This window comes from Crocodylus siamensis, chromosome 9, assembly GCF_052110815.1.
Source record: "Crocodylus siamensis isolate JL-2025a chromosome 9, ASM5211081v1, whole genome shotgun sequence".
Classification (NCBI taxonomy): domain Eukaryota; kingdom Metazoa; phylum Chordata; order Crocodylia; family Crocodylidae; genus Crocodylus; species Crocodylus siamensis.
Window position 1 is genome coordinate 53,174,550 of NC_143403.1, and position 26,803 is coordinate 53,201,352.

At 45.6% G+C, this 26,803-nt stretch overlaps 1 protein-coding gene across 5 annotated transcripts in view; it reads right to left on the reverse strand.

Annotated features, from left to right (window-relative positions):
- NOS1 (nitric oxide synthase 1) overlaps positions 1–26,803 on the reverse strand; it is a 164,798-nt gene that overhangs the window by 60,086 nt on the left and 77,909 nt on the right. For all 5 annotated transcript variants that reach the window (XM_090062055.1, XM_090062059.1, XM_090062056.1 and 2 more), the window contains one exon: positions 17,708–18,967. In XM_090062055.1, coding sequence (XP_089918181.1) covers positions 17,708–18,438 — 731 coding nt within the window. In that variant the 5' untranslated portion in view covers positions 18,439–18,967. The remainder of the gene's footprint in view (positions 1–17,707; positions 18,968–26,803) is intronic.

Here is a 26,803-nt window from a genome sequence, read left to right on the forward strand (position 1 = left end):
CTATACAAAACAGGTGATGTGTCCCATGTGACAAAGCCCTTACCCTTACAGCTTTGCTTTCTGAGAAAAACTACACTGAACCCTAATGACTCACTACCAGAAGACCCACCATCAACCAGCACAGGAACCGAGCCAACATAAGTAATATCTTGTTATAGTTATGTATTAGGCTTTCTATCCCCCTACACACTTCCTTAAGCACTCTACTGTACAAAAGAATAAGAACAAAAGTGACACAATAAGAACGTAATTAGAAATACACTCCTTCAATATACAAGCACTTCAAAACAAAATAGAAGCACTGGCAAAAAGGAGATGAAAGATAGGTCTGCTAGGGAATTTTCTAAAATGCCTTTGGGAATTAAAATCTCTGTTTTTCCCCCAAGTAGAGAAGATGAAAAATAAGCTGGGGAGCCAGGGATGGAGAATAAATTGTTTGTAGCCTCGAGCCCCAAAAGCATCCTATGCATGTGAATTCTACTGAGGACTACAGAGGTCCTCACATGTGTAAATTCAGTCAGGTTTTCAGGGCTGGACAATTACATTTGGGAAGAGGCGCTATAAAACAAACAGCATTGCTTTCGCTGTCTTTACTAGATCAAAACTAAAGTAATACAAAGAAATACTGCTTTAAAAATACACTGTTCTTAATTAATCCATGAATCTTATCCCCACAATATCTTACTGAGGAAATTTCTTCAATAGGGTTAAATACAGGTGTCCCAGCGGGTCCACACCCCCAAACAATGAAAGGTCAGATTCCACAATTGCATCAGTTAGGATACAATATTTGAATAAATTGTCCCTCGTGCTTCAGGAAATAAACTACCCACTTGTTGGCTGTGATTGGGAAGAAATTTCTTTTTTTTTTCTTTCTAACCCATTGCTTAGTTGCACATTGTTAGAGATTCCCAGATTACCAGACTACTTTTCTAGGGATTGTTCTTCTGATTTGCTCTGTTCATTTAATTTTTCCTTGAAAAACTCATCTTTATTCCCCTGAGAAAAACAAAGATCTGAAAGGTCTTCCAGCTGCAAACCTAGGCTTTTATCCAAAGCTCAGTGAAATCAGTGACAGGTTTTCTATTCACTGTAAGTGTGCTTTGGGTCAGGCTTTTAATTAGGAACACTGCATACAAAACATAAGGTGCCCTGTTCAGGTAGCCATTTCCATCTTAGAAACTAGGAAAATGCAGATAAAAAAATTAAGTTACGGGTTATTGTTCCCATGCAGGTGACTTCTGGTATAAATCAGATAAAAAACTTTATTGCCTGCCAGCTTGTTCTTTTATTCCAGTCACTAAGAGGTTCCTATTATGTTCATGGAGCAAAAAGTCTGAGGCCTCTGGCAGCCAAGTGACTTCACTGCTCTCCAGGGATATTTTCTAAACATTGGGTAGTCTCTGCCTGAAAGTCCCCTTTACATTTCAGAGCTTTCAAATCTGACAGACATTTCAACCAAATTTCAACAACTGCTCTCTCCCATCTTTAGGAGGAGGGAACTGTTCTTTTCTTGGCTTCCATGTGCACTGTAAAAAGGTTTTGATCAGATAAAAGACATAACACAACCCAAAACTAATCTACTTCCTTCAGAGCCAAAGAAAACACACTCTAACCCTTTGATAACTCAAAAATAATGGTTATGTGCTACATACAGAATAACATATATATTAAACCCACTCTGATTGCTCTGTTCCCACTCCTGCATGTAGACTATGCTCTTCCTGTATGGGGGATAGGGCTGTGCAAAGCTTAGGGTAGCGATTCGATTCAGAGGAGATTCAGCCGATTCGGTGGCTGAATCTCCAAATTTGAATTGAATCAGGGGACCAATTTAAAGGTCCAAATCGATTCAAAGGTCTCCGAATCTTCAGAAAAGATTCGGAGAGCTTTGATGATTCGGGCAGTCCCTGGTGGACTCTGTGCTGGTAAGTAGGGGGCAGGGGAGAGGGGAAGGGACCATGGGGGGGACCCCTGCCAACCCCCCCTTAAAGGGCCGGAGCTGGCCCAGGTGGGGCACCTGTGGGGGGTCTGGGGGAGCGAGGGGGAGGGTCAGGGGGCTTGTGCAGAGCCCCCCATAGTGTGGGGCAGCAGGGATTGCCCCCCCACCCGCTGAGTCAGGGCTTTTGTTTTTTTATCAAATGCCGGGAGCTGGGGTGGGCAGGTCAGCCATTGCCAGGCTGGGAGAGGGGCAGGGGATGGGCCTGGCTGATTCGGAGATTTGGCAGCAGCTGAATCTGCGAATCAGATTTGCCCAAATTGAATTGGGACAGTGAATCGAATTACTCTCCCCCGAATTGGCTGAATCTGAATCCAGAGCGAATACTAGCCGCTTCGCACAGGACTAATGGGGGATTCATTATTTCTGTGGTACTGATTTCCCATTGCATAGACACCTCTGAGACTGTATACATGAAATAAAACTCATGCCTTAGGAACACAATGCAAGCACTCTTCAGAGCATGGATTGCCCTTATCTCAGTTATCTTTTCTGTCCTAATTTCTGTAACAAAAGAACATCCTCAGTCTTTGCAACACAGCTTAGAAGTAGGGAATTACTATGATCTACATTTCACACATGGAGATCTGAGGCACAGAATACACAATGTAGTACCATACAGATACCCACATTGTAAGAAGCAGGGTCTATTCATCCAGATGAAGCACTGTGTAGATGCAACAGTACTGCTATTGGTGCCTGAGTTAGCTTAGGTATTGAGAACTGTATTATGCAAACCAGAGGTTCTCAATCTTGTTAGACTCAAGACACCACTCAGAAAAAAAACACTTCCACTTGTTTTTTGACAACAGAAAAATAATAGAGCAATTCTCCTGTTGCACAGGAAGCAGAAAGACTGCAACAGGACAGATGTTGACAGTATGGATTCCTATTTGAAATCTCTGGGTTTAGTATCCTGGGAATTATGTTGCATACCCAATAGTGCTAATGATGTGTGGCACTGCACAGTATCCTTAAAAGGATCTCATGACACCCCAGGATGCTGCAGCACTCTGGTTGAGCAGTGTGATATACTCAGTCAGAGATCAAGGCTTAGTTTACACTTAAAGGTTTCTGGGTATAGTTATCATGGTGAGAAACATAAAAATAGTGAAATAATAACAACATAATAAAATATAAAATAATAATAATAAAAAAATAATAATACAACCATACCCCTACTGACACAGCTCTGGAGGTAAACTTCATATAGACACACTTTTCTTGGAAAATGCCCTCACAAAAATATCCTTACTCAGGAAGCCGTCTGAAGCTATTCTAACAAAGGAACTTCCTTGGTGATTTACTGGAGGGAGGTGGGGAGCAGGAGTAGGTTGCCCAGATAGTCGGGGGGTAGAACAATCAAACCTTTTAAAAACAGATAGGGTCTCAGCCCCAAATTCACAAAAGTATGTAGGGAACAAACCCCTCTGTATGATTTCAATGGGAATTAGGTGTCTGGGAGTATCTGAGCTTCAGTCACTTGCTCAGCATCACACTGGAAGTCTGAGCTGAACTCCAGGGATTTTCAGAGTCTTAGGTTAAGTGCCTCAATCTTTGATCCATTATTCCTCTGTGTGTATGTGCATGTGTGCATGTATGCACACAAGTGTTATTAACAATGAACCCCTTCGCCCCTTTTTGAGGCTTATATTGCTGTTATTATTTATTTGCATTAAACCTCCATACCTAGAGGTCTTGACCAGAACTGGACCCTGCTAGTGTACAAACACAGAGAGATGCGATTCCTGACCTACAAGTAGAGAGAGATGCAATCCCTGCTCCAAAGGTCTTACAATTTAAATAGACAAGACAGACAAAGCATGAGAAAGGAAAGCAGCACAGAGATTTCAATGAACCTGCTGCCTAAGGCAGATCAGCTGCAGGCCTGTGAAAAGGATTTGGAGGTAAAATGCTGCCCCACTGAAGTCAATGGGAGTTTTCCTGTTGACATAAGTGGTGCCAGGACTTTGTTCCAGACCTTTAAATCCCAGTCCAGTACCCTATTCATATGACTGCCATGCAAATGAACAACACACTGACTTGTGCACAGAATCATATGCTTTGTACTGACAAACACTGTAATATCCTCATTATACTTCAAACAGCCAAAACAGTCTTGGAATGTCTAAATACTGCTAGAGATTAATATTAAACACCACATATAATGTTGCTGCATCCTATCCCTCTCCTAAGCCAAGCTGCTAAGAAAAATCACAGCTAATACACACACTTCTCAACCACAGTCCTGTCATGAGAACCCCCTGGTAGTGGCACCCTGGAGATAGATGCTGCTGCCACCAGGCAGAACTGCACCGCATGACCCTTTTTTCAGGAAGCATGCTGGATCGGAACTAGGAAGATCTGCAGCAGAAATGGCATGCCTTCACCCACATCTGATAAGCCTCCTAAAATCAGAGGTATGCAAGACATTGCAGGACAGTTCCACCTGCCCCATGTGCTTCTGTTTTTTGGAGATACTGTGAAGGACATGCTCCCACCACAAATGCTTCCTGATCCGGCTGTGAAGGAGGTGAGCAGCGGCGCAGTTCCACCTGGTCGCAGTGATGGTGGCAGTGGACTGATCATAATATAATTATAATAACCTAATCCATTGCTAATATAGTAATTAATAATAGAATTATTATGTGTATATTATAGTATGCATAATATATTTACATTCATTTTTTATAATGGAATGCCACTATATTTTGAAAATTTTTGGTGGGGTGCCTTGAGAACACAAAGGCTGAGAACCACGGCTATACATGATCCATTGTTTAAATGATAAAGCAGTTGTGTACCCTCATACAGGTCAGATTTCCCAGTCTGACCATGGATAGGAGGAAGGGATGATGCAGTATTTGTCTCTCCTGGTCAGACAAGATGAGCTGATGTTACATTCTGGCTCTGCAGGCTGTATCCTGGCCAATGTTATGCCTCCCAGCTACCTATGGGCAGATCAGTCCCATGGTTCTCCAGGCTTCCCCAGCAGCAGGCTTTGGCTTCCTCTTGGCATTTCCAAGAAGCTGTCTCTTCACTCTTTCCAAATCCTACTATTCACTTCTCCTCTCCTTCCCATATGTGATATGTGTGTGTGGGGGAGCAATGGGAAGCACATGCCCCCCACATATTTCCGTGCCAACAATGGGGTATGGGGCTGCAGCCTGGCTGCAGCCAGTGCCTGGCAGCAGTGGGGATGGTGTCAGTGGCACAGAGTTATGCCCTCCCCTCCCCCCTGCCAACACTTATGTAGTGTCTATGCTCCCTCCCACAGCAAAAATCCTGAATTTGGAGAGTGTATGGTGGTATGTGAACCAGCATAACAACCAAGAACAGAGCTGGTGGGCACGTGAAACTGAGGGTATGCAAGCCCCGCTTTTAAATGACAAAAGCTGACAGACATCCTGTCCAGAGGAGGAACGCAGTCATGCACACAGAACCAATCAAGAGATCAAAAGTATCTTTTTGAATTCATTGGCATCTGACGTCATGAGAAAACTTCCTGCCTCGAGCTGGTAAAGGGGTGACATAGCCTCTCAGCTCAAATATGAGCTCAACAGGGCTGACTCCAGATAACAGATATTCTAGACAAGACTCAAAGATGACACAGAGCATATGTCTGCAGGAGCCCCACCTGACCCTGTTGTTTCCAGGAAGGTATATGCAAGCTCATCCAAGTGGCTGTTTGTTAGCATGTTGGAAGCTCAGCAGGTAATAAATTAGCAGCAGCAGCAAGTCTATTACCCCATATATAATCTCTTTGTCTACATACCATCAAAGCCATAAATATTGTATGTGTCAAGGGCATAGAAAAAGACCAGACACTCATCTGAACTCACACCCTCAAAGCCATAAATAGTGTATGTGCCAAGGGCATAGAAAAAGACCAGACACTCATCTGAACTCATTTGTACAGTCAGTTACCTTGTGCATTGCAAGTAGGAAGTGAATACCACAGCTTCACCCCTTCTCTTCATTCAGCACCAAGAACCTATCCAGAATCATCTAAGCAGGAGACCAAACAACTGTCTCATGGTAACAGCAAAGGACCATGATCATGGCTGAAAGAGTGGTTGATTTGAGGAGGAGACATTATAGCTGTTTTGAAATATCCAAAATGCTGCCATAAAGATGATGGAGAAAAGGTGGCTTTTTGTCTCAGAGACCAGGATACAAAGTAAATCTCAGGACAAGCTTCTTAACTATAAACAGGGGAACAATGGAACAAATCATCTAAGGGAAGATTGGAATCTCTTTCTTCCTCGAAGAGACTGGACAAGCATCTTCCTGGAATGATTTAGGAAAGGTGAATTAGTCTGGATGAGACATTAAAGACTGACATTAATCCTATCTCAGATCTCACTAGAGGTTAAAAAACAATTTGCTTAATTATGCAAATAATTGCATTTCATCCTACAGCCCCCTCTTTGTTTGCAGGTTCCGGCTGGGATGTAAAGAGAATGTGACAAGATTCTGCAAAACAGCCTGTTCTCATGAGGTTTCTAGCTTTGCATATCAGGTGTAAGAAATCTGGAGTGCGAGCTATGCAGCAAACCTTCCGAAGGAAGCATATCTGAGTGAGAGTCAGGAACACTTCCTTTCCTGTAGCCAAAAATATCCACAGATTTACTGTGTAGTTGTTAGCAAATTGCTACCCCTTTTCGTGCCTCACTTTCTCCATCTGCAACAGGAAAATAAAACTACTTTCCCACTTCTGTATGGCTGCATACAGATGTCACATCTGTCCCAGGGTAAACCATTTTAATCCCGGGACAGAGTGCAGTCATACAGACATCCATACCTATTGTCCTGGGATAACTCCTAAAAAAGTTTCCCAGATAAGAGGTAGTAACAGTTTATCCTGGAATACTGCAAAGCACATCTGTACAGTTATCCCAGGATTGCACTATTGAATCTATGGCAGAAAAGTGACACTGCATTCAGTCACTCACTAACTGCTGATTAGAAGAGTGATATGCGTACATCCCAATCCCAAGATGTGTTTGTTCCAAGACAAACACAGGTCCAAGTTATCCAGGGACAAATGCAACATCTGTTCCTAGCCTAAAGTTCATTGAAATTCTTAGATAAAAGCCTTGGTGGCAGTGTATACAATGATGTTACCTGAACCAAGTCACCAGGAGTAGCATTTTCCAAAGCACCTAAAAGATTTATAAGCCTAAAATGTAATTTTAAATAACTCAAGAACTTAAGGCTGCCTATACATGTGCTCAGAGGGGGAGGGTGGAGGCATTTTAATTAGAACGGTTCTCAGGCAGCTGCTTTAATTAACACACCTCACTAATCACCTGTATTAAGCCTCCATGCATTTAAAAAAGGCCACAGGGTGCTTTATCTAAAACTAATTCAACAAGGTTTAGTTAAAGCACCCTGTGGCCATTTTTAAATGCAGGGGGGCTTAATACATGTGATGCTGTGACAACACAGCGGTGTTTTAATCAGAATGTCAATGAGCACATGTATTTGATTCTAAGTGACTTTGAAAATGTTACCCCAGATCTTTTGAAGTCTTGCACAGCTATCTAGAACCTAAGGGATCTTTGTCCATGGGGTCAGTTCTACTGATGTCATACTCACTGGTGTTAATACTTTAGCATGTTCATTTCAAGAACCTCTCTTTGTACAGGGATCCTATAGAACAGAATTTTGCTCTGCAAGTAGAAGTCATTCTAAAGCAGTGATTCTCAACTAGGGTGCTGCAAAATACTGTTAAGGGTGTTGTAGGGTGTCACACAATGTTAGCACTTTTAGGTGCACAAACACCTACACTTGATTCACAAGATAGACCAGAGATTTCAAGTAGGAACCCATAGTGTCCAAAACATTCTGGCTGGCTGTGGTCTGAGTTTGTTGCAACAGAAGAACTGCTCTATTATTTTTTTATACTCAAAAGATGAGTGAAGGCTAAAAGCTGGCATTTTCTGATTCTAACAAGGTTGAAAACCATGGTCCTAAAGTAACCTCTCTCGGAAGAGATGTAAAAATTTAGAGATGTATCACCCTCAGAAGAGTTTCTGGCTTAGAAGAGATGAAAAAGACACTGTTATCTTTTGACTAATTTGAGGATTTCACTGAGTTTAGCAAGATGAAGCAGAGCAGAAGCTGCATAGATAGTCCTCAGAGAGCTTTCTCCAGAGCCCTCCTGAAAAAAAAAATAATAGAAAAGTTGTTTTTCTGGGGAATACTCCTCTGAGTTTACTTGGCAGAAAGTTTTCTCAGATTTCTCATGCATGGATAAGAAAAATAACTAGCTTCTATAATCCCTGGTGGTCAATTTGGTTGAGTGGTTAAGGGGTTGGAGGTCTACACTCTTAATGGCATTGGTTCTGTTATCAAAAGTGGGCACATCTACACATGCACTTTAATGTGCAGTAGTCTACTTTACTGCACATTAAAGCATCATATTAAAAACCATGCTAATATGCTAATGCACAGTAAAAATAGGCTACTGTGTATTAAGCATCACTAAAAAAGTGTGCACTTTTGCTACGGACCATTAGAGCAGCCTAATGTGCCTTTTTTAGTACTTCACATTAGAGGTACTAAATTTAATGCACAATAGCAAAAGTGCATTAATGAACATGTAGACACATGATTGTATTTGCCCCAGCAGGTGAAATAAAAAAATACTAGCTATAGGAGTCTGTGCCAGTAAGAGCTGGGAGGAAAGCTATGTGCTTGCATGTGCTCGATTTTCTGAGCCATGGAAGAGAAGGACATTTTTTTCCCCACTGCAATTTGTCCTTGAGCATTGATGCAAGCCTTCCTCTAGCAAAATTCTGTACACCGTTCACGCATCATCAACTAACACAGGCCAAGATGGGGGTTGTATATGGCTCCCTCACCTTCACCCTCTGCCTGGTTTTCCTACATTCTCAGGTAGAAGTTCTTGGTGAATATCTTGGAGAAAATTACCTAGAATCTCCAATCACAGAAGTGTTAATTATGCAAACACCTGCACATGATTCACAGGATAAACCAGAGATTTCAATTAGAAATCCATTGTATCCAAAACAGTATGACCTGCTGTGGTTTGAGCGCTTTGCAACAGAACTGCTTTTTTTGTAGTCAGAAGATGAGTGAAAGCTAAGAGCTGGTATTTTCTGAAGGGTGCCTTGAGTCTAAAAAAAGTAGAGAAGCACTAGTCATGGCAATGTACAGTAAGTGGTAGCTAGAAAAACCTGCTACTGAGATTTTTTTTTGCTCTTTTGTTCAGAGCCAAGCCAAGGTCAGGATTCAGACAATCACCATCACTTGCATTTATGCACAGAGGCGGGACTAAGGACAAGCCAACATAGAAAGGGGATCATGTCATGTCCCAGTGAAACACAAACTGCCATGGGAAACAGAAGACAGTTGCTCAGAGCAGCATTGTGCAGTGGTTAAGGGAAGGAAGTGGAGAATGCCAAATCCAACTGAAACCAAAGGAGTTATTTAAAGATGCAGTAATCAAAGCTGGAACGGTACCAGCGTATTGTTGCCGTTCTCTCAGAAAGAACCAGGAGATTCTAACTGATCAAAGTAGGAACTGCTTTCTCACCAATAAAGGAACATTTAAAATGCACCAAATGTTAAGGTCTGGAAGCCTCACTAAGGAGTGCATCAAGCAGGAAGTTAAGTGTATCCAATGTCTTGGTGGATTAACAAACGATTTAACTGATGAGGCTGCTCTTAGCTGTTTATGAGTTGTACTATATTGTTAAGCTTTTATTACATACCCTGCAGGGGTTCTGAACACCCGCTATGCTAATGACAATGTTAGACATGGAGCTAGATCTTAAAGCCCTTACTGCCTGCAAACTCTCATGGATGTCAGTCAGGATTTGGCCAGTTTCAGATATTGCTTTATAAGTGTTCCCCCTCTGCTGTGTTTTTCCATAAATGAACAGCAACCTTTGACTTTCAGCCAAACTATCTTACTTAAATTAAGCAAGTTGATGAAAAAGAAAGGATTAAAATCAAGTCCCCCTGGAAGAGCTCACTGTCCATGCAGCTGTACCATTGCAATCTACTTTGAATAGTGTGTAAAAAAGGGCTAGCTGCCCCGAGAGAGAAAAATCCTGGAAAATTTCAAGGGCAGTGCAAATTAAACAAAAGGCAGAACTGCCAAGTTGCCGCACACCTGGGGAGCTGTCTGATCTTAAGCATCAGTTACACTCATTTTCTTCTATAGATATTGAACAAATTATGTGTTTGGCCCTGCTATCATGTGAATTATGAGGGGCTGCAATCTCATGACAACATTTGTTCCAGCTACTCTGTCTTTGTGGGCTAGGACTACCACATTTGATCTAAGCCTACAAGAGGCTGAGAAATTATTCTACTTGTGTTCAATATATTCTACCTTATCACTAGTGCCTTATGACTCACTAGATGTATATTTTCCTTTCAGCAGCCCAGTCAGTCAACAGACTGCATGTGAAATACATACTGACAGCCAACTTTCAGGTTTTTTCCTTATAGGCAAGACTGGGTTTTGATATATCTAAGAAATTGTTTGCTCTCCCTTTCCTAGGAATGCTGGATTCTCAGGGTATTTATTTTTGTGCTATTCTCTGTGGAACAGAGACCTCGTAACACTTTCAATTGTTCCTCATTTTCAATCAGTGAAACACTGTGAACTGAACCAGCCCAAAGGCTGAAGCATGGTTTTGCTGAGAGCTTGGCTATTACTCTCACTAGGACCTGGGATGCAATTCACACTTCTAACTCGGCCACAGCAAGCTCGTTCACTGATTCTCAACACGGGTGCCATGAGATCTTTTCAAGCATGCCAAGGGGTGGTTCCACAATGTTAGCAGTGGTAGGTACACACACACGATTCACAAGACAAATCCAGAGATTTCAAACAGGAATCCGTAGTGTTAAAGAGATTCTGACCTGTTGTGCTCTTTCTGCTTTCTCTGCAACAGAAAAGTTGCTCTATTATTTTTCTGTAGTCAAAAATGAGTGAAAACTAAAAGCTGGCATTTTCCAAGGGGTCCCTTGAGTCTAATGAGGGGTGAAATGAATCTAAAATGGTAAAGAACTACTGTCCTAATCAGAAAGCTAGGATTGGCTGCACATCTGTATTGAAGATGAAGTCTGCCTATGTTACAGGATCATAGGAAAGTAGGGCAGGAAGGGATCTTACAAGGTCATCTAGTCCAGTCCCCCTGAAGAATACATTAGGCATATATGTCCCATGTACAGGTCCAAAATTAAGTGCATTCTTAATCATAATGTGGTAGATTTACTTGAAAAGGTACAGGAAGGAAAGTGGACAGGAAGAAAAGAATAAATGTAACTTTTTAGAAAACTATAGAGCCTGTATGCTGCGGGTAGCCTTCAGCTTTCCCGCTTTTAGATCTGGTAAGGGACATTTCAGCAGAACCATTTTCCATTGGGCCATGCTATTCTAAGGAAATTAAAAGCCTTCCCCAAAACAGGATCACCATAGCCAGAATCCCAATTAAAAAAATAACTGTGTTAGGTAAAAGGAGAAGGTCTAATGATGTCAGATCATTTCACTTTAATATTTTTTGTAATGTAACAACAGAATATGTTTCGTTTTGAAGTGCCTGTTATTTCTATTTTTAAGTTATAACACAACATTTTAAAAAACCTCTCAAAATGTGAACGAAATATTTTGGATTGACCTATGACAATTAAAACAAAAAACAAAAAACTTCCTCAGAAAAGTACAAAATGTTCCTTTCCGACATAAGATAAACCAGTCTCAAAATCCATTACAGAATGACCTCCCAACCTTGGCCCAGGTCTCTCTCTAGCGCTAGTACTATTGTTTTTTGGGGAGAGGTTGGGGTGGGGTGTAGTATTACTGCTGTGGTTTTGCCTGCGTATTTATTTTATAGAATAAGTCTTAGAAAGAAAAAAAATAAAGAAATAAGAAAAGAGATGGGACATGACCACCCTCTTCATGCTGAGGGGCTAAACTAGAAAGAAATAGAGCAAGGTTAGTTGGCAATGAACAAACTGCATCCTATTTTTATCCAACAGCCTATAGAGGACCTCTTAGGCCCCTGGCACACACTCATTTGATGGTCCCACAAAGTCTCTATCCTAGGATATGTTAAATGCCCTGCTCCGCAACTTCTGGGAGCTATGGGGCAAGGCAGTCAACCGGCCAAGTTGCAGGGAGCCCCATGGCTCCCTTTAACCTGGCGTAAGAATGTGCCTTGTTCCTCAGCTGCAAGACAAGCCCCACGCTGGGTCATGGGGAGCTCCACAGCCCCGTCACCTGTACCCCGGTCCAGCTGAGCGCTTCTTGATTCAACACCCTGAGAACAGCCGGGTGCAGCCCCATGCAGGGCTGCACCACACAGTTGTCAGCCTGCCAGCTCAAGGGGAAAGGAAGCAATCAACCAAGCCCTGCCATACAGCTGATACCAGAGCTACTATCCCACACGTTCACTTTAAGGTGCAATGGAAACCAACCACAAAAATATCCCACATTTTGTGAAATATTTGTGTGCCTGTTTCCTCATTTTGTCACATCATTAACTGCCAGAACATGTGGCCAGGTTACTATTTATGGTGAGATTAACAGGTTAATTGCGTCTTAAGTGTAATGTCTGCCAGGGGCCTTAGATGCTTTCCTCATCATGGCTTTCTCCCCATGTAGTGACTGGCTGGATGGCATCTATCTTGGGCAATTCTTTTAGGTGAATACAGATCACTGATACTTGGGGTGCAGTAAAGTTATCTTCTGTCAGCTTAAACTTCTAGTTTTCCTTGCATTTAATCTTATGGGTAGGTCTAAATTCTCCAAGTTTCTCAATATTAATGCAAGGAAAATGCTCACTGATTTCAGAAAGATTTTGTCCTGAACAAGAACCCCAGTACTGGGCCCCCTGTGAAGAAGCACACTGCCAGATCGTTCCCTTTGTTCCAAAGGATCCCCTATGTTCTGCACATGGGAATTGTTTTATGGTAATGAAATGTTCTGAAGTGTACAGTGCCTGTTTAAACAGCACATGCAAGAGAAAAGCATGGTACTTGAATGAAACCACAAGCAAAACACAATTATTCATAGCAGAATGTACCCAGGGCCAGAACTCCTACTGAAAGAGAAAGTGCCATTGCATTGTTAATGTTGGTATGTAGTCTGGACCACCCATCTAGGTCTTCTCCAAAAGATGGCTTTCCAACACCACTGCCCTCGAACAGCATGCAGAAGCATACATTCAGTACCAATTCAAGCAAAGGAGTATCCTGTGCTGAAACCATTGGTATCTAGGATTTGCCTGGAGCTCTTCTATTCCAATTCTGACTAGGCTCAATGTCACTCACCTTGTATGATCTGAAGAAATCATAGCCAAGGTGTTACAGCTGTATCGAACTACTGCCTAACTATTTTATAACCATTTTTGACATCTACCACAGCAGCAGTCACAGCTAAGCTATTGTCTAGTACCACGGGCTTTGTACGCTTGTCCTTCAGACCAAACCATCTCTCACTATGGGTGCAGACACATAACACATTAACACTAGTTTGTATGCCAATGTAAATGCCATTGGTCTCTGGAGCAGACAGATACATAGCTCTTCCAAGGTGTCTGCCTACTATATCTCCACTAGGTGTCAGGTGAGTTAATAATAAGAGTTTCAGGTTGAGCAAATGGCTATTTGGGGATTAAATTGACTAGGGCTGTCAATGTATGACCTAGTCTCCAGCGGAATTTACACCAGCATATAAAATAAAATTGACTTTGAAGGACAGCATTAACTCGAAGCGTGACTTAAACCTTTGTAGGGCTGTGTGATGCATGTCCTGTGTAAAGATACCAGTGTAAAGACATTGTGTGCCCCCCACCCTATGATAAGGCCTTCTTAGTGCCCCAGCTCTGTTTTAGATTGAGCAGGTGGCCAAGGAAGGGGTTCATCTATCTTCAGTCCACTCTGCAGCTCTGCTTCAAGTCTCTAGAAGCACTTTTTGGCCCATAAAGCTGTTCTCTGATTTCCTTCTGTAATGTTACTGCTCTTTTAAAGTTAGTGGCCTCCTCTCTAGCAGTGAACCCCTCCCCTCTTAAGAACAGGGTTCCCAGCCTGAGAACATTCAAACAAGCCATAGTTTAAATCAAGCTGGCTGATACTATGAAGCTTCTGTCCTATGAACAATTTTATCCCAAAATGTGATGAATTGCCTAACGCTTCTTTTCAGAATTTCTTGAAACATTTTGATTGGCCCAAGGCAAATATTTTCTTTCAAGAAACACAAAAAGGTCAAAATCACTTTACATAAACTAAATGTCAACATGAGGTCATTTCCAAATGGGATGCGTTAGCATTTAAAAAAGGGAGAAGCTTTAAAAAAATGTTGAAATTGATACAATTAAGTAAAAAACAAAAATCAGGTTTGCGAAAACAATCTTCCAATGAAGCTTTTTCAGCCAGCAATATCTAAAAGCATTCATGCAACACACGACAAATTCCACTGTGGTCAATACATGGTGCTGTAGAATAGGGCAGTCCAAATAGCAGCCTGCAGGTTGCATGTGGCCCATGGGTGTTGAAATTGCAGCCTGTGAGTGGTTAAAATGCATGGCCCTAAAACTAAGAGGGTGAATGCCACTGCTGCTCCCCACCCCCCACCTTTTCCTGAAGCCAAATAATCTTCAGCTATAGTTGACCATCCACCTGAACAGCAGAGGAAAATGGGAGGTGAGCAGCAGTGTTCTCCCCCTGGGGTCCAAAGCCGCATCAATACAGCAGCTCTGGCACTTGCACCAATAAGCCAACCCACCTCCAGCAGTAGGGTGGCATCTGGCCTGCAAGAAGTCCCAATGTCTGGATCCAGCCTACGGGACTGAATGAGTTGGACATCCCTGCTGTAGAATGCAACCCAAGTTAGTGGGAGGGCTGAAGAGTAGGTCTACACTGCGCCCCCTCAGATCTCAAGAGCAGCCAAGGGAGGATGCTCCCCGAGCAGCTTCACTTCTGCATTCCAGGTTTGGTTGCAAGTGGGAACAGGTGAGAAGAGCATGATTAGGCCCACCTCCCCTTAGGACACACTGGGGATACCATGCAGACAAACCCAAAGAAGCCAGAAATATCTGAGGCCCTGGACCATGCCATTACTGTTTCTATTCCACAATGGTTCTTCTCATTCTTATATTAGTCCCTCAGCTGTTGCTGAGGTCTTAAGAGAGAGATTTTTAAATATTTCCTGAGGACGTCTGTGCATTTTTATTTGATCAGTAACTTAACAGTAACCTCTCTAATTTAACACTAACAAATTCCTGCTGGTCAAATGGAGGACTGCTTACAACAGACCTCATTAGGAATTGGATGTTGCTAGGCTTTTGGCATACAAGGGTCCTTAGCCCACTGCAGGTGATGCTCAGCATTTCATGGGATCGGGACTCCAGGAGAATAGAGCCAACTGTCTCTATCGCAGGGACCTGAAGCCAGTTTCCCATTCATCTCCATCCAGAGCTGATGGTTCTGCCTAAAGCCTGCTTGGATGAGCATGTTCTGAAGTCAGGTAAAGTCTACCGTGGAAGAGATTAGTAGAGCGACGTGGATTTGTTTTTTCTGCAGATAAATTCAAGGGTGGGGAGACCCAAATAAAAATGGAAAGCCTTTATCTAGAAACTAAATTTTCCATTCAGAAGTAGAAGTGCCTCATGCCTCAAGTCTCAAATTATGAGCTGGCCTCTGCATCCAGGATAAGCCTCTTTAGTGCAACACCATTTCCCTCTTAAAAAAACCCAGGCAAATCTCCCTCAGTGCCAGCAAACTTTGAGCTCCTGCCATTTCTCTCCCTCCCCACTGCCAGAGCTGGAGCTAGAGCCACTGAAGGGAAGGCACAGGTGCAGAGCCGATGGGACGATGAGGTGACCCCCAGCTCCATTCTGGCACCCTGCTACTACCCAGGCAGTACCTGGGGCTTGTGCCCCACTTGTCCACCCATTACTATATTACTGACTACATCACCCACTAATATCGAGTCAGGTAAGTTTAACTTTTTTGTGGACAGGCTGGGAAGCAGAAATAATATTGAGCTCATAAAGAGCATCTTTTGAAAAGAATGGCTGAGCCATTGGGTTCTCTTACTAGAGCCCTAGAGGTGCAAGCTTCAGCCCTTCTCTGGACTTGTGCTAGAGACCACTCCAGTCAATCCATCTATGAATACATATCTTGCCGTTTGGGAATTCTGTGAATAGGTACCTCGCCACTTGGGCTGGACACAAATCTTAGCCACATCATGCCCTTGTATGCTCTTGGCTCCAGAAGTCAGCACACCTTAATTATGACAGGCTGATGGGCTTGCTAGGATGAGGCAGATTATGAGTGACTGAGAAAACGCTTTTTACCCATGGAACTCAAAGCATCAGCACGAAGGTGGGGGTTAATAGCACTAGGCTACTTTTACAGATGGGGAAATAGATGCCCAGAATTTTTCCTAAAGTATACAGAAAATCAGTTACAGAACCAGGAATAAAACCAAATCCTACTCTACCACATGACTCCCTACGCCACCTTGCTAGCACAGGCAAATTAATGGATGGGCCAGCTGAGCACAAGCCCAGGGGCCTCTACCAGTTCAGGGCCCCGGGATCCTCATCACCAGGGAAGTGAAAGGCACAATTTTAAACTTGGTGCCAAGTTTAAAACCACAGCATTTGCTTTTGCTTCCCCGAGAGCTAGAAGCAGGGCCCCTCCACCGATGGGGCTGGAGAAGCCAGGGCTGGGGACGAGCTAGGAGAGCAGTACCACACTAGGTGAGGTGAGGGGAGGGCAGGGGAGGTGGGCAGGCTGGGTGGCGCTCTACCTGGGGAGGGAGGGGGCACATGCTGGGTTGGGAGAGCCATGCCCAACCTGGCGGGGGGGGGGGAGGGGTGGTTGGTTGGGGCTGGGCAGGGCTGGGCCGGGAGTACCGTGCCGCACTGTGCCTTTGCAGACAGTGGCACTGGGAGGGTCTTTGGGGCTATAGCCCCCCCCAATTCATCTTGGGTCCCCTGCAGCCGCCCCTCCCAGTGCTGCTGTCTGCCCACGGAGACACAGCTTGGCGCTCCCAGCCTGGCCCTCTGCCATCTGCATGGGTGCACGGGACAGCTGGGGAGCAAATCCCTGCAGATAAGTGTAATAGGGGCCGGGCAGGGAGAGAGACACGTGGCTCACATTGAGGAGGTGGGTATGGGGGAGGACTGCCTCTGTGTGATCGAGAGTGCTGGTGGGGAGGTGCTGTGAGAGGAAAGAGTGTGTGTGTGTGTCTGTCTGTACACCCGTGTGCATCTGTGCATGCGTGTGTTCATGGCAGGGAGAGTGTTTGTGTCTGTGTCCATGTGCAGAGAGCAAGAGTAGAGTGCACGTGCCTGTGCCTGTGTGTACATTTGGTCATAATGGAGGTGGGGAGCAGAGAGAAGAGGTGGGCATGTGCCCTCCCAGCCCAGCAGGGTCCATCCAGCCTCTCCCACCAGCACTAGGTAGGGAAGGGCCCCCCCCCCCCACAGTCCAGTTCTCATGGGGGCATGAGGTCTCTAATTCTGTGTTTGCTGTGTACACTTTAATCCACCTCTGCTTTCTAGCCCAGCCTTTGATGGAGTGTTACTTCCTCCTTCCATTTCCCTTCTCTTCCCATTCTCCCTTGCTCTAAATCTGACCCCATGAAACTCATTTGTCTCAAGTTACCAAAGCCAGCCCGTTGCACCAAATGTAAAAATTCATGGAGGGACCTACCAGTCCACCTGGATTTCTACGTCTCGTGTGTCTATCTTGGAGGGCGCCTCGCCATTGAGTTCCTTACTGCCGCTCTTCAGGAGGTCCAGGACTGGCTCTATTTCTTTCAGCAGTTCATTGTTTTCAACCCCACCATTCAGGCAAGGATTGGCACTGGCATCATCCTTTCCAGTCAAAGAGTCTTCACCTTTGGTGCTGGCAACCACACCATTGAGGTGCACAGGCTCTGTTTCTTGTCTGCTCTCTCTGGCCCAGGTTGAACTAATGGAGCCCATGGTGTGGTCTGTTCCTTGCTGCTGCTCTTTGCTGTGTATGCTTGGATTGGACAAGTCAACTGCCTTTGCACTTGGGCACAGGGGTCTAGTTACTCTAATGGTTTTTGGTGTTCCATCACCAGTAAAGGTGGTCTCCAGGTGAGTGGTGAAGCCCTCAGGGCCCCTCAAAATGAGAACCACATAGGTCTCAGAGGCTATGCTCCTCAGGATCTCCAGAGCACTCTCATAGTTCATGTCCACCAGGGGCCTGCCATTGACAGCCAGGATAATGTCCCCTGCCTGGATGAGGCCACTTTGCTCAGCTGCCCCTCCCCGGATTAGATCAGAGATGATCACAGGCGGCTTGCTGACACGCTCCTTCACCAGAAATCCAAGGCCCCCAACCTTGCGCTTGAACAGTCTCACTGAAATGACGTTGGGCTGTATCTGCTGCACACTGAATACATTTTCTTCCATTGTAGCCTTGGATCTTCTAGCCCAGGGCACAAGACCTTGAGACCAAACAAGAAGTAACTAGCCCACTGTGGCACAGAGATCAACAGTTGAGAATAGATCACTGTTTCTCTCTGCTTGTATTCTGGGCCAGGGAGGGGGCACTCTTTGCCTTTTGAACAATTTGCCTCGTAAACTTCTGTGGAGCATCAGTCATTACGCATCATTTCCAACTCTGTCTCCTGTAGCATAAGTTCATATATTTATTCATCCGTTCCTCACTCTTCTCTCTCTTATGTAATATAATGGAGCTAGAAGCCCAGGTAGCCTTCAATGGGAAAGCAAGAGCATGTCACAAACAGAAGGCTGGGCTGGAGGGAAGAGGCAGGGAACTAAGCATCTCTCAGCTGAACAGAAGCTCGGGGATAAACACTAGAAGGCCGATGTTGCAGCCGCCAACCATCTCTTGACCTTATGCTTTGGACTTGGTTCACTTCACAGACATCCCCACAGCTTAGTTTTTAGGTTTGGAATAGGCCTGGAGCTTCTTTATCTGTAAAGGAGAAGAAAGAGAAAAAAATGATGTTGCACAGAGCTCTGTACAGGCCCCATAAAGAGGTCTGCAAGTTGCAGACACTGAAATACATTAAATATGAAGCATGCCACACAGATATCATTCCCAAGAGTGTTTCAAAAGCAGGCTGTAGCCTGCAGTGGGGCTGATTCCATACTATTCATACTTCAGTTTATATATGGATGCTAAGCAAAATAGAGGAGAGTAACCCCAACTAACAGACATTTCTGTTACAGCGTTCTGACACTGCAGTACCCAACACTTGGTGCAAATTAGATTTATGGTCAAATCCTTAGCTGGCTCAGATTAGCATTGGTTCAATGAACTCAGTGGCACCATGTTGACTTACATAAGTTGACGCCCCACATTCTAAAAAGTATCTTCAAGAGCCAAAGTATCCCTGGCAGAGATGGCTGATTAGCGACCAGGAAGGGAGATAAATTCCACTAAGGGTAAGGGCATGTTCCCCATCCCCATCCCACCCCACATCTTGCTTTGTATCTGAATACCAAGTTGGAAAGGAAGTTTCAAAAGAAACGGTGAAAGTCATAAACAAAAATCAAATGATAAGGATCCACACTGGGTGGGAGCAGTTCTATACAGCTACCTCAAGTAACACCTTGCCCTAAACAGTCCCACAGAAGTCAGTGGAGCTACTTTAGAGCAAACCAGAGTTAGGGTGTTGTATCTTGTTCCTGATCCATTCCCTCCTGTGGCTGAGACAATTCAAACCCTGTAGAACAACTGCAAAAATAAACTGCTTCAACTTATGGTGAGTGGGCTTATGCAATATTCCTGTGTGCCCAGAGAAGCACTCTCTTGAACACATCTTGCTCTCCCACTACCCTTGAGAGCAGCCAAGAAGAGTTGTCCTTGGAGGGGCATGCCAGGCCTCAGCTAGAGCAGGTGGAAGAAGTACACTGGGGAGATCCCACCAGGTGCCAAGTAGAGATGCATGCAAATTATCTAGGTAATGTTTTCTAAAGCACCCGAAGTCCCACTGCCTGCAAGTGGGAATTAGGTTCTTAAGTACCAAAGTTTGTTTTGACAAAAGAATGGCAGTAGTTTAGTCACTTAGTGGCTTTAGAAAATGTTATCCCCCAGTGCCACATCCCAATCCATAGTTATTTTATTGCAACTAAAACCTGACTTTCAGAGGGACAATTTAGAGCAGGATCAACAGCCTAACATTTGGCCTGTTGTTCATGCTTCACTGAGTCTGCAGAATGGAGGCATTTATCATCTAAAGAAAATGGTCTCCTATCCCCCAGACTGTGCATGTTCTGAGCACTTGTATTCTGTACATGCCACATTCTCACTCAGCAGTTCTTCTTCCAAGCATATACGGAAAAGAGCAGGACACCAGCCAAACAGCAGCATGGTGGCTGGGTTCAGGCAACTTGTGCCCTTCTAACATGGAAAGCAGCATTTGCAGTTGGAATTGCCTGCATGCTGCAGGCAGGGGCAGGATCCCTCACACTCTAGATAAAGAAGGTAAATTGCTCTATAACCATGGGGGAAATGAGCACAGCACAGGGAAAACTAGTGTCATGAGAGTGACACCACACTGAGGCATCCTGGAGAGAGCAGGGCCCCAGTACAGTGCTCAAGAGACCAGGTGTCCCTGGGAGCAGAGTCCCACTGCACCATGAACCAGAAGCGTTCCTGCATGGGAACAACACTGAGAGAAGGCAGCAAGCTCACCACTGGCCTTCCCTCAGTCCCCAAAATTCACTAAGTAGTGGATCAGGCACTCAGCACTGTCACTTTCTCCTCTTGCTATATAAAGGACACTGACCCAAGGCAAACTCTCTACAAGGCTGAGTAATTCGTAGTTCCACCCAGACAGATGAAAAGGCAAAATGAAAGCATTGGCCATGACAGCATCAAGGGCCTCCTTAGCAGAACTTACACTGTACAAGAGTGGCTTTAAGTCCCCCTACTCTGCTGTGCAGCTCCAGTTCACACTACAGTGATGTGCAAAAGGTTAAAGCTGCGTGAATTTCACCACCCGACCAATGGGCAGGTTAGGGCAATTTCTCTGGTAGACACCCCATTTCCAAATGCTCCTAGAGTCAGACCCCAATCCAAAAGTTTCTCAAAACATTTCCAAAGAGCCAATATCTCACATTTCAAATGAGCCAACATGTACAACATATATATTTGAGGGGGAGGGAGAGAGGTTAATGGGGTGTTAATTTTTAGGGGAGATCCCCTCTCTGTCAGCTCTCCCTGGACATTTACCTTCCCACCCTCATTTCCAGCAACTGCATATGCTCAAGCTTTGTTTTTTCAAAGGTACCTAAAGGAATTAGGTGCCCAAATCCCACTGAAATCTAATAGAAGTTAGGCACCTATCTCCATTACTGGCAATGTCTTCTTCAAAAATCTCCATCTCAGCAATCCCAGCATGTATTTTAAGGATGGAATCTGGGTCTGCCAGGAATGCTGGCAAAGTGGTAGGTTGTTTGCAGAATGGTGGTAACTCCCTTTTTTACTGTGGAGGAAGCTAACAGGATAAGAAATCAATAGGTTCCCCTCTCCTTTTGCAGCCTACACCCCTACTGTGGTACTTCCCCAAGCACTGAGTTCATGCTGTGGTGACAGAAATACACACATACATACAAGTGTACAGCAACAAAGATTGCAGCCGAGGTGGAGGAATACTGGTTAAGGAAGAAATCTGTTATATTGCCTGCGCTTCTCTTCTGCTGTTGTAGTATCAAGCAGGCTCTACACACAAAGCACAGAACTGCAAAAGCACAAAGGAAAATAGCCAGACCAAGCTAAGGAAATAGGTTGGATAAACTAACAAGCAGCTGGAGTTCTCAGTAGTCCAGGGCAAAACTATTTCCATCCACTAGGGACCCTTGCTGGCATTTCACTGGGTTAAAAGCAACTTTTCTAACTACACAGGATGCACTAGGCTGAAGTCTGTACTAGGCCTGTGCGAGTAGGCAAGTATTCATTCTGGCTTCAGGTCCAGCTGCTTCGGATGTCAGCAATCGGATTGGTTTGCTGATTTGATCCAGACAGAGCGGCTCCGAAGCTTTGGTGCTGCCTCAGAGATGTGGCCATAGGCTATAATGGGGGATCACTGAAATATCTATGACTTTGTTGTGTTATCTCTGATTTGGGTGAAATGTGCAGAGGTGGTAGTTTCTGTGGAGAGCGTGAAGCTTGCCAAGTTTCAAGAAGATCAGTGCAGAGGTTTGGGGGAAACTGCACCCCAAATTCTGACTCTGTTATGTCTGTGTTATACCACAGGGAGGTGAAAACTGCAGGGGTGGTAGCCCCTGATGAGGCCATGAAGCCTGCCAAGTTTCAAGAAGATCAGCGCAGGGGTTTGGGGGAAACTGCATCTCAAGCTGCTGACAGACAAAACTCATGATGTAGGTGGGTGCTTGGGCGACTGCATCTGCCTTGCAGCACAGGGGCATAAAAGCTAGTGCAGGCCTGGGTGCTGGGCCCTTGCAGGCCACAAGGCCTGCAAGCTGTGTGCATCTTGCTGGGGGAGTCTGGCTTCTGGGGCTCTGCACCTCAAGCTGCTGACAGGCAAAACTTGTGATGTGGGTGGGTGACATTTTGTGTGTGTTAAGGCGTCCCCTTCAAGGCACTGGGGCCCCTGCACAACACAGAAGTGTGCCCCAGTGAGGCCTCCTCCTCCCCTACAGCCTCATGCCCAGTCTTCCACTTTATGTGACAACAGGTGAAATAACTTAGCTGGCTCAACACCAGTAGCATCAGCAGCAGCATCAAAGGTACCCAAACGGCACTGTCACAGAGCCTTTCTTTTTATAAAGGAATTGACAGCAAGAAGTAAAGATGTTGTGTTGTGGTGTGTTGGACATATGATGTTACTCATGGTGAATGACGGCTTATCTTGTGTTTTTATGTCTATATGTGTATTATGAAAAAAAGGAGTACTCAAAAAAAATGTATCTTTGGAAGCTTTAGGATTGAAAACCCATTTGTCAGGCTGAGGAAGTACCTGCAGTTGGTCCCGGATAGAAGGAATAGTAAAGAAGTCAGAGGCTGGCCTGGCCCACAATGCAGGCAAGAAAGCCAGACAGGGAAAATGGAAATGGAGGCATCACGGGGTGAGGGACAGGCTGGGGTGGGAGGTAGAGGGGGAAAGGGGGATGTAGCAGCACAGGTCAAAGTGCAGAGGTGCTTGGGGTGTCAGATGCAGGTGCAGGTCGCAGTGTGCCAGAACTCCACTGTCTAATCTATATTGAGTTCATGAGTTTCTGTACCTACTACCTAGGAGGCTGATGAAATGCAGTTCATAGGCCCAGCTCTGAAAAGTGGTTTGTACATTCAAACAAGCACCTAATCTCATCACCAGAACTGAAGCCAACTTCTTATAGCTCAAAACACAGAATCTGCCAACTAATCTCCAGTACCCCCACAAACTGCACACTAAAACCTATCAAAGACAACAAAACCCAACTACCTGTGGGTATTCCTCATGAAAAAAAACACTCTGCCTCCAGTCTCTCAGGCCTGATCCTGAAAGGGAACAAATTACAATGCAAACCACTTTTCAGAAGTGGGCAACTGTGGCCAGATCCTGCCACATCTGGATGCAGCTTGCCCAGTAGGGCAAGGGGGTCGCAGTCCAGTGGGTCCACATCCCCAGTGAGATAGGTAGCCACTGAAGCATCGGCGCTACCTGCCAGAGGCTGGGGTCTGGTACATTTGGATCCCAGCATTGAAGCCATGCCCATGGCCCACATTGGTAATGGCTGGTGTGGAGGAGACTGGCTGGTGCTGGCGCCAGTGCTGGAAGTGCTGGCACAGGAAAGTGAATTCCCCTCTTCCACATCCCCTCACCTCTGCACTCTGGCCTCCCTGACTTTGTTCACCAGCACCTGCATCCAGTAACCAAGGGTTTTGGGGCTGCCAGTGCACATGCTCCCCTTCACCCTTGGGTCGCACATGCTCGCTATCATGTGGACTGCACTGGACCACAAGGGATCCAGCCATCTCCTGATGCCCTCCTTCAGCCGCCTCACCAGTGCTTGCACATCTGGTGGCAGCGGGTTGCCCCAGCCAGGAACACTGATCCGCTGGAACTTCTCCATTTGGTTCTCCAGTTCCCTCACTAGGGGGATCACCTGGCTGAGGAGGGCATCACCAGCACTAAGGGAGTTGGTGGCCTCGAGGAAGGACCTGAGGACCACCATGATGTGGGAGATGGTATCCCCCTCAGCTTTGTTCAGGGGGCTGCTGATCCCAACCTCCCCAAGCAAGGCCACCTCATGGATGGCCTTCTGTTGCTCCACCAACCTTTCGAGCATCAGGCATGTGGAGTTCCACCGAGTCTTCACATCCTCCATGATTTTGTGCTGCATGATGCTCAGCTCTGCCTGTTTCTCCCACAGCATCTTGCCCCCTTGATGCTGCGGTGGAAGTAGCCCGCTACCTTCCTGCATTTCAAAATCAGCTGGCTTGTAGCGGTACTGGGGGTGGTGCCATCACTGGAAGCCCTGTACCCCTCCAAGGCATCCCTCACTATTAGGTGCAGCCTATGTGCCACACAGTGGATGCCAACAAAGTTGGCATCACGGACAGCCTTCAGCATATTGGCCCTGTTGTTGGTGACTATGAACCCGTGGGTGAGCTTGGCCTGCCCAACAAGCCACCCCTGCACCATGTGGCTCATGGCCCCCATGATCTCCCTTGCCGCGTGGGACTCATCCAGCACCTCAGCTTTTAGTAGAGCACACCAACGGCCTGACTGATTGCACCAGTGCCCTGTGAGGGAGAGGTAGGTGTGATCATCATCCTAAGATGCTCCAGATGTTGGAGGTGAAGTGCAATGCTACCTGAAGCCCTGCCTTGCGCAGCTCCTCCCTTCAAGTACTCCCTGAATACCTCATACAGGGAGGGCACCACCACCCTGCTAAAGATGGTGCGTGCATGCAGGCACTTTGTAAAATGGGGCCAGAAGTGCTACGAACTGCCTGAACCCTGGTCGCTCAACTAGGGAGAAGGGCTGGCTATCCAGAGCAAGCATCTCCCCAATGCTCTGGGTGATTTTGCTCACCTTTGAACACCCCCTGCTTTTTGCCCACCTTTCCCCCACTGGTCCAGGGTGGCCTGCCTCAGCTTGGGGGGGAGGGGGGCTTTGGAGCAAGCAGGGGACTTCCCTTTCAGCATGCTCACACTAGTGCCAGGCTGAGCAGGAGAAGGGCAAGGGGATGCTGCCTCCTCATAGACACAGCAGCATCGCTGTGGTGGAAAAGTGTCTTGTGTCCTTTCCACAGCTTATGTGCTTTTGGCAGTGCTGGCATATGGCAAACCTGGGATCATCTGCCAGTTCAAAATGCTCCCACACTACACTACTCCCCCACTTCTAGGTCGAGGGTGAGGATCCTGCCTTTTCCCACTCCTCAGCAGGCAGAGGCTCAACAGCAGGAGGAGCTGCTTCAGCTGAGCCACTTGTCTCCACCACCTCAGCCTCCTCCGAGGTGCTGCTTTCCAGGGGAGACCTGGGTCTAGGGGAAATTTGATGGGTGTGGAGCGCAAACTCTGATTCCCCCTCAGTCCCCAGAATTGCTTGAGCCAGCGCGCTCAGTGTCCTTGGTTCCAGCTCCAGCTCCTCCTCTGGCAGTGGGGGGCTCATACTGAGAGATGAAATTGAGGTGGAGGAGGCAGTGATTCCACTGCTGGTGCCCACTCTCCACCGAGTAGAGGTGGTGCAGGGATGTCAGGTGCTCCCTGCTCCCACCTCCTGGCTTCCACTGGCAGCACCGATGTCATGGCTGCTCGGGAAGAGAATGCATCGGGGGGGGGGGGGGGGGGGCTTGCAGCTCTAGCTCTCCCCCGCCCCATCTCCCTCCCCTGCCAGAAGACCTGGCACCTGCCTTTCCAGCACACTTCATATTGATCTTTCCTGTGCTGCAAAACATCTGTGTGTGCGTGTCAATCCTTTTGTATTGCGTGTTTTATTCCCTTGGTTGCATGCGTGCACTGGCCTCTTCTTTGATTGCTTGCTTTAAAGTTATGTAAAAATTGTGTGCTGTCCTTCTGTCCATCTTTTTCTCCTATGAATATCTGATTTTTCTTTATATTCTGTGTCTGTCTGTGTGTGCAAGCAATCTGTGAGCTTCCCTGCACAGTGCTGGATCACACTGGCAGGGAAAACACAGCTTTCTTTTTTCAAAGTTTCAAAAAAGAAAAAAAAGAGAGCAAATATAAATTCAAAGAAATTAATTGAATAGTAATACTGATAGTAATTGAATAGAATAACTAAGCTAAGCAAAGCTAAATCCTACCCACTCCTTTCTAACACGAAAAAGGAGTGGGCAAATTCAACTGCTGAGTACAGCAAGCAAGCTGCAATGCATCAGTCTGAGAGTTCCTCTCTCACAGTTCCTGAGAGGAAATAAGCTGGAAAAAGACAGAGCAAGCCTCCAAACTTAGTCATCTCCCCAAACACGGGGCCCATGTGGGTGGGGTGGGGTGGGGAGCACTCTTTTCCTGTGAACAAGTCAGGCTGATTTCATAATATGCACAAGCCCTTAGTAATGATTTGTCTTCCTCGGTAGTCATTGGTGAACCCAGGGCAGAGGGGCTGAATCCCCCTTTAATTCCTGCTCCACCCAGAGTTCAAAAACAAATGCCTGGCAGTGGCAGCAGTATTTCTATCCAGGCAGCAACAAGGGAATCAGCTGAATCAATGGTTCACTATAATCAACCTTATTCCTTCTAAACTCTTCATTCCACAGATGTTAACAATTTTCTCTCCTTTTTAATGATCTTGACGTTTCACTAATCAACCTCTCCTATCTTCTGTGATTCTGCTGT